This window comes from Athene noctua, chromosome 2 (assembly GCF_965140245.1).
Source record: "Athene noctua chromosome 2, bAthNoc1.hap1.1, whole genome shotgun sequence".
Lineage (NCBI taxonomy): Eukaryota > Metazoa > Chordata > Aves > Strigiformes > Strigidae > Athene > Athene noctua.
The window spans coordinates 142,963,200-142,985,333 of record NC_134038.1 but is presented as its reverse complement, the minus strand read 5'-3'; the positions used below and the strand labels follow the sequence as shown (position 1 = coordinate 142,985,333).

Here is a 22,134-nt window from a genome sequence, read left to right as displayed (position 1 = left end):
TGATCAAGATAAATTTGCATTTCTGCTTTTCAGAGAGATGTATGTTTTGTAGAACTTTCTCTTTTTTGGGGAGGGTGAGGGGAAAGGACTCAGGAAATATGTTTATCAAATATTTGTGATGATTCTTGATGCCTCCTCTGCCTGTTCATACAGGTTTTATTTACATAACGCTGTATAGACCCACCTACTGTACTGTAACTCAAGTTTAATACATTAAATTTAATTTTTTTTAATAGGAAGTATGCTTCCAGTTTTCTGTGTAGTGGAACATTATGAAAATGCCATTGAGTATGATTCTAAGGAGGAGCATGCAGAATTTGTGTTGGTGAGGAAGGATATGCTTTTCAACCAACTGATTGAAATGGCATTGCTATCACTTGGATATTCTCACAGCTCTGCTGCCCAAGCAAAAGGTAAATAAGATTACAAAATTGTATGCTGAATTATGTTTTTGGGGTCTTGGGGGAGGGGCAGGATTTCTTTCAGGAATGTGATGCAGGTTTTACTTCTTAAACTTCTTGCAAATTCTGTCTCTGTATTTTTTTTTCCCTTAATGTATTTTTGTTTAGTTAGTGCACGTTTTGTTCGTGGGGAATGTGGAGGTAGATTCTTTTTTTTTTCGTTTTGTTTGTTTAAAGAAAAAAAAAGACTTCAACTGAATCATTAGTATGCTTATTGACCTTAATAATCTGCTCCACTGAGGATCCACAAGGAAGTGTAAAGCATATTTGAGCAGATGGACTGTTGAGAGTCAACTTGCATTTATGACTGAATATCCAGCTCTGTTTCTTTTATTTTGTTCCTGATGGTTTTATAGACTGCAAAGTATTTTTTTTTTTGGTTTTGTTTTTTTGTACTCGGTCCTTGCGTTGCGAAATCCTTTCTAATTTGTTAAGAGGAATGCTAACTATTATGTCACGTTGTATTGAATTCATGGGAACTTAGGAAAATACACTTCTATACATATAAAAAAATCTCTACTGTAATGCATTTGTATAATTTCATAATATAGATAGTGGTGTGTGGGTGGGTGTTGTTTTTTTTTTTTTTTTTTTGGGGGGGGGGGCGTGTGTTCTTTTGTTTTTCCAGATTTAAGAGGCTAGAAACAAAGGTGGTAATCTTGTTAAAATCAGATATTTCTTTTGCCCCTAGGAATTAGCCAGTAAATTACTTAAAAAAAAAATAAATTCCTGCCCTTCTTGCCCACTCAAAAAATAAAAATCCCACAGGTCTTATCCAGGTTGGGAAGTGGAATCCAGTTCCACTCTCCTATGTGACAGATGCCCCTGATGCTACAGTAGCAGACATGCTGCAAGATGTGTATCATGTGGTCACACTGAAAATCCAGTTACACAGGTAAGTTGCATACCAGTTCTGAGACATGAACTGTTACTTGTCTGCTCTTACTGTTAACATTGCTTGTATTTAATTCCCACTCTGCTGTGTGCTCAAAGTACAAAGGCTTATCTAAATTCCTTTTTACTTACTCTAATTCTTCTTTAACTTACAGTATACTATTGCAGAAAACTTTTATGGCTCTGATACATAGATTTTCTTTGGATATCTCATTAAAACTATATTGCATTTTAGTCAATTAAATGATGCATTACAAGAAGGCATTTTACATAAAGTTTACTTAAGAGAAAAATATTTTTGCATATCATGAACAATACCATCTGTGTGCATTTTGTAAAAGAATGACTTGCTCACACTTATTGTTGCTGTCTAGGTTCTTAAATTTCACAGTAACAAAAAAGAAGAAAACAGTTAATATATTAATGCTTTTCATGATCAGTCGTGAGAAAGCATTACACCTTAAATTGTTTTACCAAGCGCATCAGAGCAGGAAGGTAGAAGTAACATGAAAAAATAGTCGCCACATGCAGCTGATGTATAATTCATGCATCAATACAGCAGATGTGTTGTATAAAGTAATTAACTAATCGGAACAATCAGGAGACCGAGAGCAATCTCCAGATGCATCTGCTTGATGCGCGAAATGAAATCTGTCTGTCTTAAAGGAATGTTCTGCAGCAGGATGCAATCTTGTAATAATCCCTTTTCTAATCTGTGTTTCAAATAGTTGCCCTAAACTAGAAGACTTGCCTCCTGAACAATGGTCTCACACAACAGTAAGAAATGCTCTGAAGGACTTACTGAAGGATATGAACCAGAGTTCATTGGCCAAGGAATGTCCCCTTTCACAGGTACTTAGCATAACATGTAATAAATAATAAAAGCACTATAGGCAACGCTGATGTGAGATTTGAGATTTCTAGAGACTGTAGCAAGTAGTACCCATGGAGTGAATCTGCCAAAAATGCAAATTCGTTTGACCACTTCATGATCTTTATAAATATGCCTGATTCATTTTGAACATAGTCTTACAACGTTTCCCATGGGGAGTCGTGAAAGGTTGTTTACACCACGCTAAAATTGTCTCACGGCAAACTGGATTTTAACTGGTTTTTGTCTTCAGTCTTTGAACTGCTTTGACGCAACTACTTTTTTCAAGCACATGTGTTCAAGATGTTAAAAGGCTCTTTACTTATTGCTGTCAAAAGTACTATTGAATCTGAATGCTTGTTAGATAACCTACAGTAGTTTTAAATGCTAATTCATAAAATGAGACAGTCTTTGGCATGCTGTATGAGAAGGGAATAAAGAATAAAGCTCTTTGGATGATGTGTTGTTGTTGCAAACAACCAAAGGAAAATCAGTCATTTATTAGTTCTAATCAAAATATACCTAAACAAAAATGAAATCTCAGTGTATGCATTGCTAAATGCTGAACAGTTGCTTTCCTCAAACCTTAGTTGTATTGTTCTTTTTTGCCATTCTTTCTGTCATTCTTTTGTCAAATCAATGTGAAGGTGCAACATATTTTTCTATGCAGTACCATGTCCAATGATGATGTGGTGGGAACGTCGTTTTTATTTTTGCCTTTTAAATTTTAAAATGTATTTTGTTGTGGTGCAGTGGAGGCAAATTCAGTACACGAATAAATGATGTTAGTTGTGGTAAGGAGGGGAAAAAGGAAATTAAGGAAGTCAAGGTATTTTTATGAGGATTTCATTTCTCTTGCTCAGAATATTGGAGTCTTTGTCTCCAAAAGACTTCAATTAATCTATAGAGGATTACTCTCTTTCTCTGTCTGTCTTTCCAGTGGATGTATTAGCAGGCTGTTTTCCCATCACTTATTTTTTTCCCCTATGGTTAGATAGTTTTCAGTGATGTGGCTCCAATACAGGAAGTTTTGAAGTGGAAATAATCAAAATTATCTTTACTGGTTGCAAACCATTCCAGTAATATGTCTGCAAAGTTATCTTGTACATACCTACTATAAAAACATGTAAGCTTTTGCACTGCTGGTTTATGGAGACTGCAGATAATTTGAGATTTTTCTCCATTTTAATCCAACAGTGCTAGTTTTCACTTAATCCTGATGGAAAGCAAGTAAATTCTATTGAGATTGAATACTTCTTTTCTACTTGGACATAGTGTTTCACATAGCAGCTTCTGTATATATAGAGGTGATGCAGTGATAAAGCAGAAAAAAAGTTTTAAAAATGAATGCTTCACTAGAGGCAGTATCACGGTACTGGAGACAATTCAATAATTACAGTCTTTTACAAAGTTATTTTTAAGCTATACTGAATTTTTATATAATAATTTTAATGGACAAAAAACATCTTGCCTAATAATAGCTCTTGAAGCTAGCTCTTGAGATGACCCAAACTCCGGATTACGTAACTCTGATTGGGGTTCTTTGTTTACTGTTTTGCACTTCTTTATTTGTAGAAGAATACACTTAAAGCTTCTGTTGTTAAAAGCATGGTTATTACTTTTGTCATCTCTGTCTTCACCAGCGCCGCAGTAGTTGGGTTGCAAGAATTTAAACAGCTCTGCTTTTTGTTTTTCTGTAAACACCAAATCATGTTAAGCTTAAAATACATTTATTTATTCTTAACTTTTGAAAAAACAAGCTGTTACAGCGGTTGGTTGAGAGCCCATCAGTCAGTCTAAATCTTCCCATTTCACTCCGGGGGCTCGAGGGAGGACACGTTGATCTGACGATGTTCTTTTCACATGGCTAAATTGAATGCTTCCCGTATTTGCCTAACTAATAACTCATTGTATATCAGTTCTATGGAAGGGACTCTGATTTAAGTGTGTCCGTGTTTTATTAAACGTATTGAAGTTTGTGAATTGCCCCGCAGTAGCGTGCTGCTGCAACAGAGGTAAGAAGTGGGAGCAAGGCAGAGGTCGGGAAGCAATGTTTCCTTAGAGGGTCCATCAAAATGCCAGTGTGGGAGATTATTCTGGGAGCAGAGAAGTGGTCTCTGCTGTTATGTACTTCCACGGGCAAAGGTAATGCCGTATGAAGTGCTTCATCACAAATGCAAACTGATGCAGTGACACCGTACCATAACTTATTAACACTGTTATGGATATAATTTATTAACCACAGAAAACTGACTCAAAGTGGAAACGAGAGTAGTTATCGTTTTCTGTCACTGTCATTAGCAGTACTCTATTTTGTGTAGGTATGGAGGGATTTGTTGTAAAGTATTAAAGTTGCTGTGCTCAATGTGTGGCATCTCCAAAGCCCCATCTAAGCATGGAAAACTAAGAATCATCATCCTCACTTAGAATTGACTATATTTTCTTAATTAATCATGCATTTTTTGTATTAAAAAATCTCTCATATTTATGCAGAATACTGATACTGTGTGCTGTAAAAAAACCTAAGCAAACTGTTTTTATAGTGCAGATATACTTAATAGCTTGAAAATATGTGAGAAAACAAACTCTGAGATCTAGTTTGTTTTAGTTATGGAGTCTTGATAACTTTAACAGCATCATCTGCTTGAGTGGGTTTTCTTTTTTTATTATTTTTTTATTTTTTTTTTTTTTTCTGTTTGCTTTCTTGTCCAACTAAAACCTTGGGGTATACAGATATGAACTCTTCATGCCTTCCTCGGTAAAATACCACTGTGACTCTTGTTCTCATTAGGAGAGTTGAATACATGGTCTCTTTTGAAGCTACTGTAATTGTCTCGCTCTGTGACTGCTGTGGCCACCCCTGAAGGCCAAGTTTATTACTCAGTATACGAGCCTGCATCACAGGGAATCCCCGTTGACATGACTTGCAGTGCTTGGGACGGACCGGAGCAAATGCATGGCTCTGAATTGCTGTGGAATTGCAAGCATCCGTGCAGAGGTTTAGGCTCAAATTCTTGGTATCAAGCAGGCAAGGATGCTGCAAATTTCACATGGAAAAGCCAAGCCTGTTCTGAATTATGTGCTGCAGTGTGTATTTTCATGCTTTACCTCAGGTTTGCGGATTTTATTGCTAGAGACTAGCAGCATATGCAGATGCTGGGTGAAAGACTCCGCGCGATTTTGATAAGCACATCTCTCTTAATTTCTGCTTCCTCTCCAGACCTCTTTTGATGGAGATAGCAACTTGGAATTTAATCTAGGGCTCAATTTTGGGCCATCTTTTGCATTCCATTAAATTCAGGTATCTCGCGAGTGGCCTGGATCTCATTTCCCTCCTGTTTTGGCTCTTTGGTCTCCAAAGGGTTGTAAAGAAATTGTTCTACCATCAATTCTTATTTCCAACCCTTTGCACAGAAGCTCTACCTCAGTCTGCTGGGAGCTGAGCTAAAGTGATCAGGCAGGCAGGCCTGTTGCATTTGTTTATTTAATGTTGGTCCTTCCCTCTCTCTACTTACCCTTAGTCCTAGCATCTTCATGCTTCACTTTCACAGTTTTCTCTGCTTTGGTTTTTACTGCAAAAGTCTCTTATTACTTCCACAGTTAAAATAACTGAAATACTACAGACTGTATTTATACTGATACTAATAAGTTGGCTTTTTTTGTTTTGTCCCTATTAAATTATTGTTTCTCTGTCTCTGTATATATATAGTTAGATAAGCTTTTATGAGGGAGAGGAGAGCAACATGGGCTATTGGCCCAAGAAAAGGCTGAAAATTCTTTTAATAATTCTGGAACAAATTCAGTGTGTGCTTTTGAACATTTAGATGTACCCTTTATCTTGAGTTCCTGTAACCTTTTCCATGAGAGGAAGATAAGAAGTCACCTACCAAATGCAGAGATTGTAGAGATTAATTAGTATCTGGGCACTTCTTTGAAAATATGGCAGTGATCAAATGACTTTGACTTTTCTACTGGTATTATCTCACCCGATGTTTTTTCTACAGAAAGATTTTTCTAAATGATTGTTGTTAGTATTCACAAACAAGCATTTTATCAAACCACTGTGAAAGCACGTCTGAAGCAAGGTATTCTTTCTCTTCCCTCATAGTATCCTGAAATTTGAAGGTCTCTTTTTTTTTTTCCTCTCTCTTTAAAAATTTTTCTTTCCCATTGCTCATCCTTTGAAAATGCTTGTATCTAGCCTGAGTCTCAGGGCAGCCAATAGTCACTGCATTATAGATGTGAAATTCCAGACCTGATCTCGTATCTGAAAATATGGTTTATTTTTTTTGTAAATATTTTGTAGGGGACATGCAATATTTTCATGGAATATATGCAGAGGCTGTGATACTATGGACATAGTAATTTACAGAGATTGCATTACTATTTTAAAATTTTTTTAAAGATGTGCCCCCCCCCCGGATGTAATGTTTTTTACATAATTTTGTTCTTGATGATGAGCGAATGGCATTTTTTCAGTTTGGGGGATATACACTTGCATTTTGTGAAACGTATGCGCACACAGAACAAGTGCTGGTATGATACCAAAGTCTGAATAGTTTTGCACTTGTGATAAATATAGCTATCCTGACTGCATTTTGATCAAACGTCCGTACTGTAGTGAGTGATTGTCTGCATCCAACATGGGCACAATATAGATCATATACTTTCCTTTTTGTTCAGATATCCTGCCGTGAATTTGCGTGCTGTTTTATGCAGACAACGTGCAGACTTTATATGATCTGGCAGAAACGCTAGACAGAAAGCTTGCTTGGAACATCAGTGTTTCTCAGTTCACCTGATCTGAAGGCACCTGGCGGTCATAGCAAATAAGCAGCATAATAGAAATCCTCTCACATTTCCTTGCTGCTGTTCTGACCCCCCCACCTCTCCAAAATCTCAACCAAAAAAAAAGTTGCATTTGCTAAAATTAAAATTTCCAGACCAGTAAATAAGGAAGGAATGAGCTATTAAGAGTTGCCAAAATACATACTTTTTATGAGCAATATTTAATTCGTGCTCTACAAAACTGAAAAGTGTTTTTTGTCCTCCCCTTTCAATTTTACCTGCCTAGACCTGAGATCAGGTCCTTGGATTTCTTTGTTGCTTGTGATTCTTTTCTCTCTTTCTCTCTCCCTCTTCTTCCTCCTCCCCCCCCCCCCCAATAATTACCTGAGTAAGGAATGCAGCTCCTTTTTCTACTTTAGAATTTACTGTACTTTTAGATTTTAAAGATGTCATTAATTATTTCAGGGAAGTAAATCCTTGAGGGCCTAGGCTCAGGTTTTGGCAGGCAGGGCCTTTCAACCCACCCCTCAGTTGCTCAAGAGCATTCACTCTGATGTCTCTTCAAGCTGACATAGTATCTGGATTTTTTAACCATTTTCAATTAACTATTAAAATTTGTCCCCATGATTTTTAGTCATTCAGATAGAACAGGCAGTACAGAGCCTATTGCTGACAGGATGGGGAAGATAAAACAAACATGATGGTAAAGTCGTGTGAGATCATTTGCAGGATACTCAACATTTGAATTGCTTGATCTTTTGATCACTGATTGAATTTCTTTAGATACATCCACACACTCTCAGTGTTGTCAGTCTGTCTACAGCTGTTTTATCTGGGCAATGCCCTATTAAAGGAGAAAATATATAGCTTTTTTTTCTGCCTCTTCATTAGAATTAACTATAGTGAGGATGTTAAAAGTCCCCTTCCAAAACAGTTGTGGGGCCCAGGCTTACTATGGGGAGGACAGGAACTTACCTTGTTTTTCAGATAAATGCAGTTTTTGACTTCAGCGGGCTCTGTAAGCTGTCAGCATGTCCCCTAGTATCTGTGCTGTCAAGAGATCTTGTGTTTCTGCTTCTGAAAAAGAGGAGTCCAATAGAGAGATGGTGCTAGTGCTATTTTTTTTTTTTTTTTTTTACACTCCTAAAGTCAGCTGTATGGAGATACAAGCAGCTGTCTTCCGCCAGGCTCTCCTGTGAACAGAGTACAAAATTCATGCTTTTTAAGGGAATAACATTTTTGGGACTGTGCTCCTCACTTTGTGTGCTAACCACTTGGGATTGTATCTCAGCAATTTTGAGAACTGTGTCATGTGAACAATTATCTGCATCATATAGACTTCAAGTTTTAGGGAAGTGACAATAAAAAAGGAACACACCACATTTTCTTTTGGTGCATTTTTCTTCTAAAATGTGCACGTGTGTAGAACTGAACCCTGCTTGATCTCTGTTTTCACTCAGTGGTCCTGAGAATAGTACATAGAATAACTTGCATTTTAAATACTTGCAGTGGTGTTGCTCTTTCTCTCTCTCTCTCTCTCTCTCTCTCTCTCTCTCTCTATATATATATATATATATATATATAAAACCATGTGCTTTTTTTCTCCTTTTACATTTAGTGGGTTCATGCATTGCTACAATATTCTGTGTTCATTCATGTTACTTGCATACTTCTTAACACAGTCATGGCCAAGTGCAAGCCCTGATTTATTTATTTTCTTCCATAACTCTATTAGAGGGTTAACAAGCCACTCCTCCAGTGTTCTTTTAAGCAAGATTGCAAATAAGTCTTTTTTTTTTCCTTCTTCTTCTTGGCAAATTGTTGGCTGTAGAGTACTGCACAAGTATAAACAACATGAGAGATCCTTTAACATAACATGAGAGAGCCTTTAGTCGCTTTGCTCCCTAGCTTTGGAACTCATTGCCAATTGAAGTAAGGAAAGCTCTGGCAGTTGGGACTTTTAAATCTAGACTTAAAAGTTATTTGTTCTGTTTAGCATTTTTAAAATGATTCTATTAGGAATTGTATGTGCTTCAGTTTTAATTTTAACTCATAATGATTGTAAAGCACCCTGGGATGCTTGCATGAAGGGCGCTACAGAAACCCAAGATTGTATTGTACTGTGTTGTAATGTATTGTATTATTACATGGTGCTGGAGTTGGACCACGGACAATTCATATAGAAAGCATTTGAATACTTAGCTAAAGATAAGGAGTGCAAGGGGGGGAGGGGTGGGTGTACTGTCTCTTCTTGCTTCTTTCCCCCTTTTTCTGTCAGTTATTTTATTAAACTAAATTAACATGGCAGTTATTCCCTAAGAAATGCCAGCATAATTTACTGCTGCACAGGGGCTCAAAATGTAAACCAGATGATAAACTAAAAATAAAAAAGTCCACATTAAGATTTAATTGCACTTCCCTTTCTATATTACGTTCTTATGTAAAATACATTACAAAACAGTACTTTCTTTATCACTTCCTTCACTTTTAACTGAATTTCATTAACAATAAAGAAATATATTGTCTCTGTTTCAGTAATGTCACTTGACAGTTAATCCCTTAACTTGATGTACATGTCTTTAAGATTTTTTTTTTTTTTTTTTTTTTTTATTTTAATAAAGAACATGATAGCACTGACTGGAGCCAAGTATTGCACAATCATGTGATTTGCAAGTTTCCCAGCTCACAGCTTTGCCAGTGCAGGTCAATTCACACCTGCCACACTTATGCCATTCTGGTCCTCATGTTGCTTTTCCTCAGTGATTGTCAGAGGTAGAGAGAGTTGTGCGTGCGGCTCCTTCCTTCCCCCCTCCCTCCCCGCTCCAAATGTGTGGTAAACCTTGTGCATTGGAAGTGTCTGCTCAGGAATTAAATGGAGTTTAATTTCTGTCCATTAGGAAGCTGCTATCCACATCACCAATTAAGCCTTCTATTTAAAGGGCGAGGAGATACGTATGTCTACATCTTAATAACTGCTGTGACTGGTTTGCAGAGACCTTCCCTGACTGGTTCAGTTATTACTAGCAGTGGTGGGAGGCACAGAGATCAGTGTGGTTATAAAACCTACCCAAAAGCTGAGCAAATTCTGTAGGTGCTGTAGCGTCACTGTCAGCAGATTTAAAGCTGAGGTACGTCTGTGTTAGGGGATGCAAGGGTGTAGGCATAAAGATGCGTCAGGAGAAAATTACTTGAATTGGTAATAATTTTTTACCTGACAGGAATGAAAGCAAAGCAGGACCGACGTACTGAAAGGCAATGCTAAGAGATGAGCAACTCTCACCTTGTCAGACCAGACTCATTGCATGTCTTCGCTTTAATCATAACTTAGGAGAAAAGACATGCATTTCACAAACCAGACCCTAAGCAAAACTCTCAAAGTTTGCTCTCTCTCCCCCCCCCCCCTTTTTTTTTTTTTTGTTCCTTTTTCAATTAATAATTAAGATCTTTCTTTTTATTTCCAAGAGGCATGGTAGGAAAACCTAAGGGGAGGGGGGTGAGCTTTGTCTCTCTTTCCTTCAACACTTCTTTAAGAACAGCACAAATAATATCAGATTCCCCTGGTGCCTCACAGCAGTGATGAGAGGACAGGTTTTTCAGGACAGCAGCAACCTCAGACGTGCCTTACTCCAAGCCATGGAATACGCTACTCCAAAGGGAAAAGTTCCGTTCCCCAGGGGTGGGAACAGTTGAAAGGTTCTCCTCTTATACACCTGTCTCTTAATTATTTTTATTTTATTTTTAAAGTACTAAGATTTCCTACACTGAGAGTTGCATTTCTTTTGTAAGCTTGTGCCAGAAGAGGCGGGAAGCAGTGCTTAATGCCTGGCTGTACCACCTTTCCAAAGGATTGAATACGTTTTAGTAAACTGTCATGGAGGAGGATGGGTTTTGTGATGATGAAAAACTGAGACACATGCAAAGGATAGTAGCGTCAATGGCCTTTCTAGAGATGGAAATGAGATTTCTGCTTCCTAAGTTTACCTAGTGTGTTTGTATTTGAATCAGTATATCTAGACTCTCTCAGAATTGAGGAGTGGTTGTGTGTGTATATATACACACATATAAGTGTACATATAGCACAAAAAATCCCACCAAAATATACTTGCCAGCTATTACATCCACAAGCTCTTAAAGCTGTGTTCCTTATTGTGCACTTTTTGTAAGGAGGAGCTTTGTGTGCTAAAACCTAATCTAGCTACATTTTTTTTTTTATTTACGTATTTTAATATAAGGGGTAACTAAGAAAAATTTTTTAATAAATAGACCTTCAAAGTGCATGTGCATATTCCATATGGAAAGCTAGCTGGAACATTTCTCTTTTGAGATACCTTCATTGAATCTCGCATCTTTTTATGAATTCTTCAGAGCATCTATACTTTTCACAAACTCTTGTCAGTGAAAGGCAGCAACACAGGCAAAACTAGTATCTTGGCTAGCATAGCTGCTTAAAATGTCACCTTCATATGATTTTACTTAGCGGAAGTTAAGACTCCTTAACAAATTTCACAGTATAACTCATTTTTCTCCTGACAAATTTTTATATTTTTCTCAGGACAGAAAGTAGTTTGTTCATGTGCTTTTAGCAGCATAAATACCCTCATAGAATTTGGGTCTGTATGATTAAGAATAATCAGATGTACAGGCAGCTCATAAAGAGGCACATGGACTGAAACAATAAATCTGACACTTAACCATTTAAACAAAGGATAGGCAAGGGATGTTACATTTGGCACTAGAGGGGTATTTAAGCAAGCAATCAGAGGCTTGAGCGATGTACTGCCTAGGAGCGGAAATCAATGAAGTTCAAACTAAAAGCTAGTCATACATTAAAAAAAAAAAAAAAAAAAAGGTACATATCTAGTGAAAGAGATTACCATGGAATGTGGTGAAAGATTCAGCACAAGAAGTCTTCAGATCAATATCAGATGTTTGTTCTAGCTCAGCCACAGGTAACTTGGCTGAATTCAGAAAGTGCTAGATGAACTTCTAGGGTCTCTTTTTATGTAAAGTCTGAATAGATGCTCAAAATGGTCCCTTTTGGCTTTAAAAAGCAGCAAACATTCGTTTAGGGAAAGGAAAAGAGATCAAAGAAAAGGCTTATCCTAAACACCAAGAGAAATTCAGCAAGACAACTGTTAGTGCTACTGAGTCTGATGACTTCTTGTCTGGACATTGTGCCTTAGGGCTCAACTTCATGCCAGACATCTGATGCTTTGCCTAGCAGAACAGTGGAATCCGAGAAAAGACTTGGTGAAAATTGTGTCCTATTTCCCAGCAAGGAAATCTTCCTTAACGTAGTGGATAATGCTAAGCAATTTTGAAGAGCCTTTTAAAAAAACTGTAGTGAAAACAACCATTGCAGCTGATTGAAGACAGAACAATTGTCAACATCTCTATCAGGACAATGTATATTCTTCATTTCTGTGGAAAAGTTTTTTGTGCCCAAAGCTGAATTTAATGCATTAATAGATCTAAAATGCTCCGTCACAGAAAGTATTTGCATTAGGTTAGCATTTAGAAGCACCTGCTTTAGGATCAGCATTTCCAGATAGGAAACAGGTCAGAAGCACTCTGACCTGGCTGGAACACAGTTGGAAATAAAAGCAATCCGCCTGAGAGGAAGGCTGAAGGTGTTTCTTACTCTGGATTTTCAGCAGATCAGTCTGTGAGATCTCCAAGGCCCCACCTACCCCAACCTTATTCCTGTACAAGAAATGCTGGTTTGCCCTGTCCATATCCATTGTGTGTGATCTGGATTGTCCTCCTGGGCTCCAGCTTCCTCTAGTCTTGTTCCTAGTCTTCTCAGGAGAAGAGGTGAGCATAGGTGTGCAGGCTTCACGTAGTGCATTGCCTAGTGTAGGAACAGCAACAGCATGGGGAGGGGCTGAGAACCCTGTCTCCACATTACAGGATTGGGAAGGAGGAGTGGAACTTACCCTGGAGTAGCTCAGCTCTGGTCCTGTGGACTTGAAGTCCAGCCACAGTTGGAGCGCGGCTTCTGGTTTTGGCATCATCCAGCAGAAATTCTGCCTGTGCGCCCCGAGGTAGCTTTGTGGTCACCAAAGTAGGAGCAATGGGAAGAGCCCTTGAAAGCATCATTCCTCATTCAAGCTAAAAGAGCAGTTTAAACCAATCCAGTTACTTTATAACAGCTTTTTCAAGCAGGTTCCTGGCTAAAATGGATAGTGCTTTCCTTACCCATGGAGCTCTCAGGTTTCAGAGCTCTTCTGGCAAAGGCACTTGCAGAATCAAAATTTCAGAGTGTAATAATTCATCCCTCAAAATATAGGGCCATTTACATTCCATGAAGTAAACCAAGAATTAACTTACTAAATACTGATTATTTTGCATTTTATATTTTATCCGGGTTGATTTTAGGAAGGGTTTAGCCAGGACTTTTACTACTAAGTACCTGCCATTTATGAATGGTGTGCCATAAAAATCAGGATTCTTAAAAAGATTCATGTTGGGCATCTGACAATGAAGACAAAAATGTGCTATGCCTCCTTATCTTTTATAGGTTGAGGTTGTGGCTTATTTTTCTTTCTTTTTTTTTTTTTTTTTTTAAGTCTAAGGCACTATGCCATAAAGCTCGTAAAGCAGTTATGAAGTTCTTCAAATCTGAATTAACATTTCCCACCTACCTATCTTTCTCTCTTTTAAGCTTTTAACCTTTGTAGATATAAGACTAGTGTCTTGGGAAGCAGCTTTTTATTTGAGCTTTATTTATATCCATCAGTGGGAGATACTCAGAAAACATGGGAGAATGCTGCTCTGTCATGCAGCAACTGGGCATTTACATTACAAAATGGTAAAAATAGTGCAAGGATTAGTTCCTTCAGATGCTGAATCCTCATTTCTGATTTTCAAAATCTTCTTGTGTGTGGGTATATCACTATACATATATAAATATATGTATATATGATTGGGGTTCTTTTTGGTTTATATCTTCCCTCTACATTCGATGTAGCTTTATATTTGTGTTAGTATGTACATTTATAATACTTAAAGACAACATAAGGCAGAAAAGGAGGAGGAGATAATTTAGGCTTTACAAGGATAGGGGAAAGGAGGAACGACATGCTCACGTATTGGAAGAAAAGCTTGTGCCATCATTTTAAATCTGCCTTTAGGCAGTTTTAACTTATATGACCAATATTTGCCATGCAGATCCTTACTTCTCCTGACCCTGGCAACAGTATGGAGGTCAGATAGCCATCCAAGTGCAATGCCAAAGGCACAAACAAAAGTTTTTTTCTTCTCTGTCCATCTGTAGGTTTTTCCCTTATCCTATGTGTTTATAGGGCATATGGCAACAAATTCCATTGCATTACTTGCTATAGTTCAAGGTAATGGACCAAGGAATTTAACATAATTCTTCATACACAATTAAACTGTCCATTTCATGATTCCTTGTCCAAAAACCAGCTAGTGGCTGGTTATATTTGGTCTGCTTTTATTCAGAGTGGCAGATGATAATTCTCTGCCATACAGAACATGAGAAACAACATTTTGCCCTGGCTGGGTTTTTTGCAGTATGTGGGCTAGCGTAGGCTCAGGCAGGCTAAATCTTTTGATTTGGGGATAATCTTGTGTTATCCAGTTGGGGCTTGAGTGTTCCCTTCTCATTTGAAAAATGTTAACGTAGAGCCTCCTGAGAAATAAGCGCTCCTAAGAGTTTGGCTTGTATTAAAACTGATGCTTGCGATTTCCACATGAACAAAAGCCACTGATACTGGCTAGGATCAGGGAAACAAAGTTCCTCTGTCCTCCCCCCCCGAAATCTTTAAGTTCTGTCCTGTTCTGCAACTTTATCACTATTCAAACTAGGTCTAGGGACAAAGGCTTGTAGCTTTTCGCTTTTTTTTTTTTTTAAAGGCATGTTAGGGTTGCAGCATTGGAACATGCTACCCTGATGGTGTCTGTGGATGTGAAGTGAAGGATTTATGAAAGAGAAAATAGAATAGAGCCTTAAAAGTTTGGCTTTAAAAAATTGAGCCAGTAGTTTGACAGATTGTTCAGTAAATGTTCATTTTATTGAGAATTATAAAAAAGGTGCTTAACGCCTCTGTGCCATTAATATAATACATTAAAAGGTTACTGTCAAGATTAGTGTTTCAGCTCTGAAAATTGACTGTAGGGTTTATGGGCAGCACTGTTCATATTCCACTTGGAAGATGAGGTATCTTCTACTTACCACTTGACAAAACCATTATGTTGTTACAAGACTTTATACTGAAAAACTCAATAAATAGTAAAACATAAATAAAATCTCATTTGAAAAGCAGGAGAATAGTTGCTGTCTGTCTTATAGCCAGATTTAGCAGATGCGGGTTTGAATGTAAAACAGTTGTGAAAATAGCCAGTGTCAAACTAGTGCAAAATTAAACTTGTGGGGTGTTCTGTTTTCAGTGCCTGTTATTGTTGAAGTACTCCATTTCAAAAGCATGCATTCCTTCCTACAGAAAAAAAATCAGATTCCTTAGTTGAAATTAATTAGCATTCAGAAACCAGATAGCATGTTTTTGGGTATTCATGAGATCTCTGTTTGAAAAAATGTTTTTAACTTGTAGAAATGTGTTGCAACACACAGATGGGAAGAAAAAGAAAAAAAAAAATCTCTTTAGCAAGCACTGTGTGTAAAAGGAATATTACATTTTGCACGCTCCTGATTACCCTGTGTAAACAGTTTTTGACATCTGTCTTTATAGTTTTCGAGGAGAGGAAGACTTTGTTAAAAGAACCATTTTTATACAGCAGTCACCATTTCAGTCTTGCTTTACCTGTATTATGAAAGCAGATGGTCTGCATGTCTTTTGAATATTTATAACTATCAAAAACAATCTCTTGCTATTCACCCTTAGGCTTATGAGATGTCAGGACTGTTCTGGTTGAAAAAAAATCATCTTGGGTGTTTACAGAAAGAGGATTACATTAAGCTGAAATGACTATACATTTTCCAGTTTAATATTTGTCCATCAGCTGTTTAATCGTATTTAGATAATTGTGTAAATAAGTTGTTGCAGCCCTTGCCCCTTCCACTGAGCAGGCTTGAAGCTTTAAACACCGATGAATGAGTTGCAAAAAAGCTTGGATTTTTTTTTTCCTGGTTAAACAACCTGGAAGGCCTAAATAAGTTTTGGTTACAATGCTCCTTTTGAGAGAAATATGTTTCATTTGCAAAGGAATCCCTGATATCTAATTCAGCTGAGTTGTTTTAGGAAGCTGCTGTGTCTGTTACTCTCTCCTAAGTCTGTTAGCATGTATTTGTTCTGTGTAAATACTGCAGCCCAACTACCCCTTCATGAGGCATGAAAACAACCTCATTCTGCCCATATAAAAATAATTTTAAGGTTATTTAGGGGAAGTTTTGGGACTGTGGGGGTTAAAAGCTTTTTTGACTGGAAGCTGAGCAATCACTGATAACAGATTTTGCTGTGGTTGGTTGATTTGGCAGAAAAGCATGAACAGTTTTGGTTTAGATGATTGAATTAACCTGATTAACATTGTTTTTGTTGTTTTGCAAAAAGGACAACAGTATACTTTTAGCGATGCTCGAACAATACTTCACCTGGTTGGAGAGCCGTGTTAGAGGCAATGACTCAGAAATGCCTCCCTTGTAGCACCTGCAGTGGTGGCTGCAGCAACCAGCCGGCATGAAAGGCGCAGGTCTTTCCCCTGTCTTGCAGGACAGGATGCACCTTGCATTAGATTCTGGCACAGTAGAAAAGGTGTCTGATGCAACCGCTTTACCGGGTTTTATTTGATGGGAATATGAAAAGAGTTCTGGTTGAGATTTTTAGATATTTCCCCAGGGAGTTCCCCAACTTCTTTGAGAAATGACAGTGTCTGGTTTTCAAATCTCAGTTATTTAATCTTCCTGAGGGAATGGGATTTGGTTCAAACAACACTGGGTGAACCTCAGCTGAACTTCAGAACAAATTCTACCCCTACCTCCACACAGTTGTTGGATGCCTAATTATAATTAACTTATTTGGCTAAAAAAAGAGCACTTGGGCTGCAGCAGATGGTATCATTCCAGAATAGTGGGATTTCTGTGAAGGTGGCACCATTTCAGATGAGATCTCCTGATTCTCAGAACAGGACTGCAAGTGATGTGGTTGTGGGGAGAGGGGGGGTGATGCAGAGAGGGGAAAGAGGGAAATTTGCGATCTTGAGGTCTCACAATTTACTTTCAAGGACAAACTTCTGGGAGATACATTAAGACTGTGGATCTGTGACTAGTTTTTGCGTTCTGTCAATTTTCTTTGCAATATGTGAAAAAGAAATCAGATTATGATTGATGAATGTGATGCATTTGAATATTTGTATGATATATTTATATTTATCATTCTTGTACATGGAAAGCATCTGCCTCTATGCCCCGCAGATAAGGAATGCCTATGTACAGTAGTACCTGAATATGATGTGTTTCAAATACAATAATTTTCATTTTGATTATTGCTAAATATAAGTCGAGACATGGGAAGCTCCTCATGTGTAATGACCCAGGAAATAAGAAAAGCTTCGATATGCTTCCAGTCTAGATCATGGATCTCTAAAGACCACTAACTCATAGGGTTAATCTTCACTTTTAGGTCCTAAGCATAGTGGGCATTCATATGTGTAGATTGCCGTTAAAACATATAGTAATTCTACAGCAATAGGAATTATATAGAAATGTCTATACCAAAGTGCATTTCTCTGCACTGATGTGATTGCAGTTTTGATGACAATAAATAAAGCATAGAAACAATGAAATTCAATGTTGTCGAGTTATTTTCTGAGTTAACAAGGTAGTAATATTTTATCTGGCTTGTAAAATTTTGCCTTCAGTGAATTAGTAAATAAATCATTGATTCCTCCTGATGAGGATTCTTAGTGCAAGTAATATCACTTGAATGTTTGCATGAAGTGTTCTTGAAGAAAAAGCAGGATAATTTTCATTTTAAAATGTGTTGATAATATCTGTGGGGTTTTTTTTATTTACTTTGAAGAGCTGGAGTAAAATCCCAATATAAGCTACCACAGCCTGGAATTCACATTGTGTCAAAGAAGCTAAAATTCCTAGCAGTGTTATTTAAACAGACCAGTCCCCTACTTGGTTATAAAATAAAGTAACTGCATTAAATTTATTCCTGAAGAAGCAGGGGATGTCACAAACTGCCATGTCATTGACTATCTTTGTAAAACGACATGGGAGTGAGGTCTAGGAAATCATAGACAAACATCTTCATCAATAATAGGTAGTTTACTAAAATTGTTATTAATATACATGTTTTTGTACTTGCTAAAGTTTTTTGGGCAGGAGAAGATATCTGAAAGGGGCAAAGTGAAATAAGAGAAAACCACCTTGAAGCTTAAATGACATCCACAATACATGCACAAGCTAATATGGGATGGTGACCCATTACATGTGCAGTTCCCTATTTTGCACATACAGATCTGCAGGTTTTGCATGTACAGTAACTCTGTGTTCTTATAATTTAACAGTTCAGGTCCAAAGGACTTTTGAAATCATGCATTATGTATCATGTGCCCATGTTTAAAATGGTTTAGTCTGTAAAAGAGCTTAAACAATAATTTTGTAAGTATTAGACATTAATGATACTGCTACAATATTGGAAATTGAAATTGGGTTCAGCTGAGCTTGGTTCAGGTCATTCAGACTAGAGTTGCAGTAGTCTATTAAGATTTCATTCTCCTTTTATACCACTGACAAAAAGACTTCTAGCTAATTTCAGAAATGCCAGATTAATAACAAGGAATGGTAAGAATTTTGGTGATTCAGATAAACATTAAAATAGCTGCCTGGTGAGTAGAGGGTATCCACATTTGGCAAAAATAATACTGCCTCACTCAAGCAGTTCTGAGCCTCCACAAATAGCTTGTTACTGAGTAATATGTTAGAAAATGGTTATAATGAACTTCACTAAGATCAGTAATGAAGGTACTTTTACCCAGAAGCTGAACTAGCCTTATAAAAGACGATTTATAGTAATATTTATTGCATTTCTACCTCAGACTCTTTTTTTCCAGTGGTTATTGCAGTTTGTGTAACAAAGGGTTGATGCTGTACATCGATTTTACGAAAGCACAAATATAGCTAAATGCTACATGCTGAATAGCAAAGAAACAAAATAATCAGGGCTTTGTCTTCTTGACTGTCAATTGTTTTCTCAATATGCTGGACAATTCCTGTAGTTAAACTAAAAGTAACTACTTTCCACATAGAAATCTAAAGGGTGGCAAAGTTCAGTTTATTGACATTACATTTGCTAATTTTGTTGTTCATACATCATACACTGAGCATAATTTTCAAGTTGGAGCATTATCTCATTTTGCAAGGCGCAGTCTTAATTGATTTTGTAAAAGAATGTACTGGAACTGAAAGTTTTATGCATTGTAAATTCCACTATTTTAAAATTGGTCAAAACCGAGCAGAAGGTAAATTTCTCACTGTAGCTATCTGATATCTCGAGAACCTTTGAGAAAAAATCATCTCTATCATCCTTTGGTCTATTTTACAGCTAATATTCAGTTACAGAATTAGACATGACAATAAGAGCTTTTCATAAGCCTGTTCTGCGAATCACTTAAAATACCCTGTTTAGGAAAAGCAAGTCTGGGTTCATTTTGGGTTGTTACATACATATTTTATTCTACTATATACCCCTTTATTTTATCCTACTAATAGGTTATTCAGGTAAACTTTCATCTTATAATTTTCTGGGGTCTGCCCCGTAATAAGTGCTACAAAGGGAATGGGCATGGGTAACAGGGCATTGCTTGCATTTTTGGACTCAGTGTAGGATTTGCGTGCCTGTAAACTTCTGTGGGTACACAAAGGGTCAATCAAATTTAAAAGTAGAAATAGTATGATCAAAATGCACTTTGAAGATTAGCATCTTCCGTCCAGAGCCCATCCCGTTGCCTGATGTTTCTTGGTCAATAACTTTATTCTTCCTGAGGTACATCTGCTTTTTTTGCTCCCATTTACAATATACCTTGGTTTCTTTTTATGCTCAATTAATGAGTTTTTTAAAAGGCTTTGGACAATAGGATTAAAAATGCAATATGGTTCTCAAACTCTAAAAATATAGTGGTTTCAACAATTGAAATAATTTGTGCTTTGATTTGTACTGCTCTGTATTACAGATTTTTTTTTTTTTCTTCTCCCCTTTTCACACAGAGTATGATTTCTTCCATTGTGAACAGCACTTACTATGCAAATGTCTCAGCAGCAAAATGTCAGGAATTTGGAAGGTGGTATAAACATTTCAAGAAGGCAAAAGATATGATGGGTAAGCAAAAAAAAAAAAAAAAAATTGCTGTGATGGTGGATACATACCATTATGTGTCACACTGAGGTCTGTCACAGTCATATAAGAAGCCAGGTCCCTTCACGATAAGTTTAGGATGCTTTTGATGAGTAGATGTAGAAAGTACGTATATACTGAAAGAATTCATTTAAATAAATATTTGCTATTGAAACAGCCAAACTGACTTGGGTTGCCAGAGATGTAAAGCTGTCATTCTGTAAATCTAGAGATCTTCTACCGCCCAGAATAATTGTTTAAAAAACCTGTTCCTGGAACTGTGAAGAACTGATTTTTTTAATGTATGTATTTTTTTCTTGCTCCGGCTAATGTATATTTAAAGAAATAGGCTTCTATAACTATTACTGCCTTACAATAAGAATGCTGTAATTTTATAAATTCGTATCTTTCTCTAACTTTGGGACCCGGATTTCAATTCATTTTAAGAAATAGTTGTGACGTTTGTTTGTTGTAGTAAGCACAAGTAAATTATTGGAGAAGAAGATCCATCAGTGGGACATATTAATTCTGTAATACCTTTTATCTTTCTGTATTGTCCCTTTTTAAAACTATTTCTTAAACCCGTTAATGTAATTTTGAACACTTTATGTCAAAAAATTTCAACATAGTTTTCAACAGAATGAAGAAGCTGGACCTCAATTTGGATTGAATTTTGAGCTTGACTTAGTTTTTGGTATTTGAAGCAAAATCATTCATCTACCAAAACGGGTTCCTTGCCTTTTATAGCTTAAGGCTGTAATGAAGACAATGCATCACTTCTGTGATAATTGCTTGAATTACTATTCCAAGTGAATGGCCCACTTGGGTTGATCTCTACTTTCCGCTAGTGAAAAAAGACAGCTTCTTTATCTATTTTTGCACCTTCAATGCAACACCGAACCCATCTTCTGAGACCACCAAAGTCGGTGGTAAGACTTCGCTTGGTTTCAGGTGGCCCGTATGTGAGGCAGCAGAGCACCTGCATGGGAGGGTGACCTTTCTACAGCAGCCTCTCCCATCTCCATTGTGGCAGCGCTCCTGCAAAATTTTCCTTGCATGACCTGCCAAGATAGGTTCACTGTCTATTCATTCAGGGACAGTGAAGCCAGTGCATATGCATGTGTGTGTGTGTGTGTATTCCTGTGTAACATAATGCTGGGGGGAGAGTCAGCACTGCCCCCAAAGCCGCACAGATGAGGAGCAGTGGGTGCTCTGCTGGGGGACTGATCCAGGCTGTGGACACCAGACCTCTCTGCAGAACAACTGGCTTGCTTTTTATTTTTTAAATTTCTGCCCATGATAGGACAGAGGAGGATGGCAGGGCTGTGGGTTGGAATCCAGGTGCCTATTTCTTCTTCCAGCTCTCATCCCTGTGCTGGAAGGGCTGGTCTTGTACTGAATGACTGTTAGTGAAGATCATAATTACTGTGAAAAGCTCAGACACTGCCTTTTTTAAAACAACATGCTTTACTAGTAGAAGAAGAAAATTGTTACAACGCTTTTGTGAAGATACTGGAGTTATGGTTTTTAAATGAAGCATATTTTCTTAAGGCTATTTCCAGACCAGCATTGCTAAAGCTCTAGAACTAAGATTGTTTAAAATGAAAAAGTGACATACATTGATAAAAAGGAGATTCCTTTACATCAGCCTAGAGTTATTTTATATTGTCTTATCATGCACAAGAGGGGAGCTGGAAGAACTCTTGTAGTTTAAAAAACTGTGTTGTTAATTAAAAAGGAGGGTGTGTCAAGGCAGATGAGTTAATACAAGAAAAAAATTCAACCATGTTGCAAGTCACTG

At 37.3% G+C, this 22,134-nt stretch overlaps 1 protein-coding gene across 5 annotated transcripts in view; it reads left to right on the top strand.

Moving 5' to 3' along the window:
* Nucleotides 1-22,134, top strand: part of SATB1 (SATB homeobox 1) — a 94,235-nt gene that overhangs the window by 26,019 nt on the left and 46,082 nt on the right. For 4 of the 5 annotated variants that reach the window (XM_074898091.1, XM_074898090.1, XM_074898088.1 and 1 more), the window contains 4 exons: nucleotides 237-413; nucleotides 1,230-1,356; nucleotides 2,084-2,207; nucleotides 20,207-20,318. In XM_074898091.1, the coding sequence (XP_074754192.1) occupies nucleotides 237-413; nucleotides 1,230-1,356; nucleotides 2,084-2,207; nucleotides 20,207-20,318 (540 nt within the window). The remainder of the gene's footprint in view (nucleotides 1-236; nucleotides 414-1,229; nucleotides 1,357-2,083; nucleotides 2,208-20,206; nucleotides 20,319-22,134) is intronic. The other variant, XM_074898089.1, reaches the window with a different exon arrangement.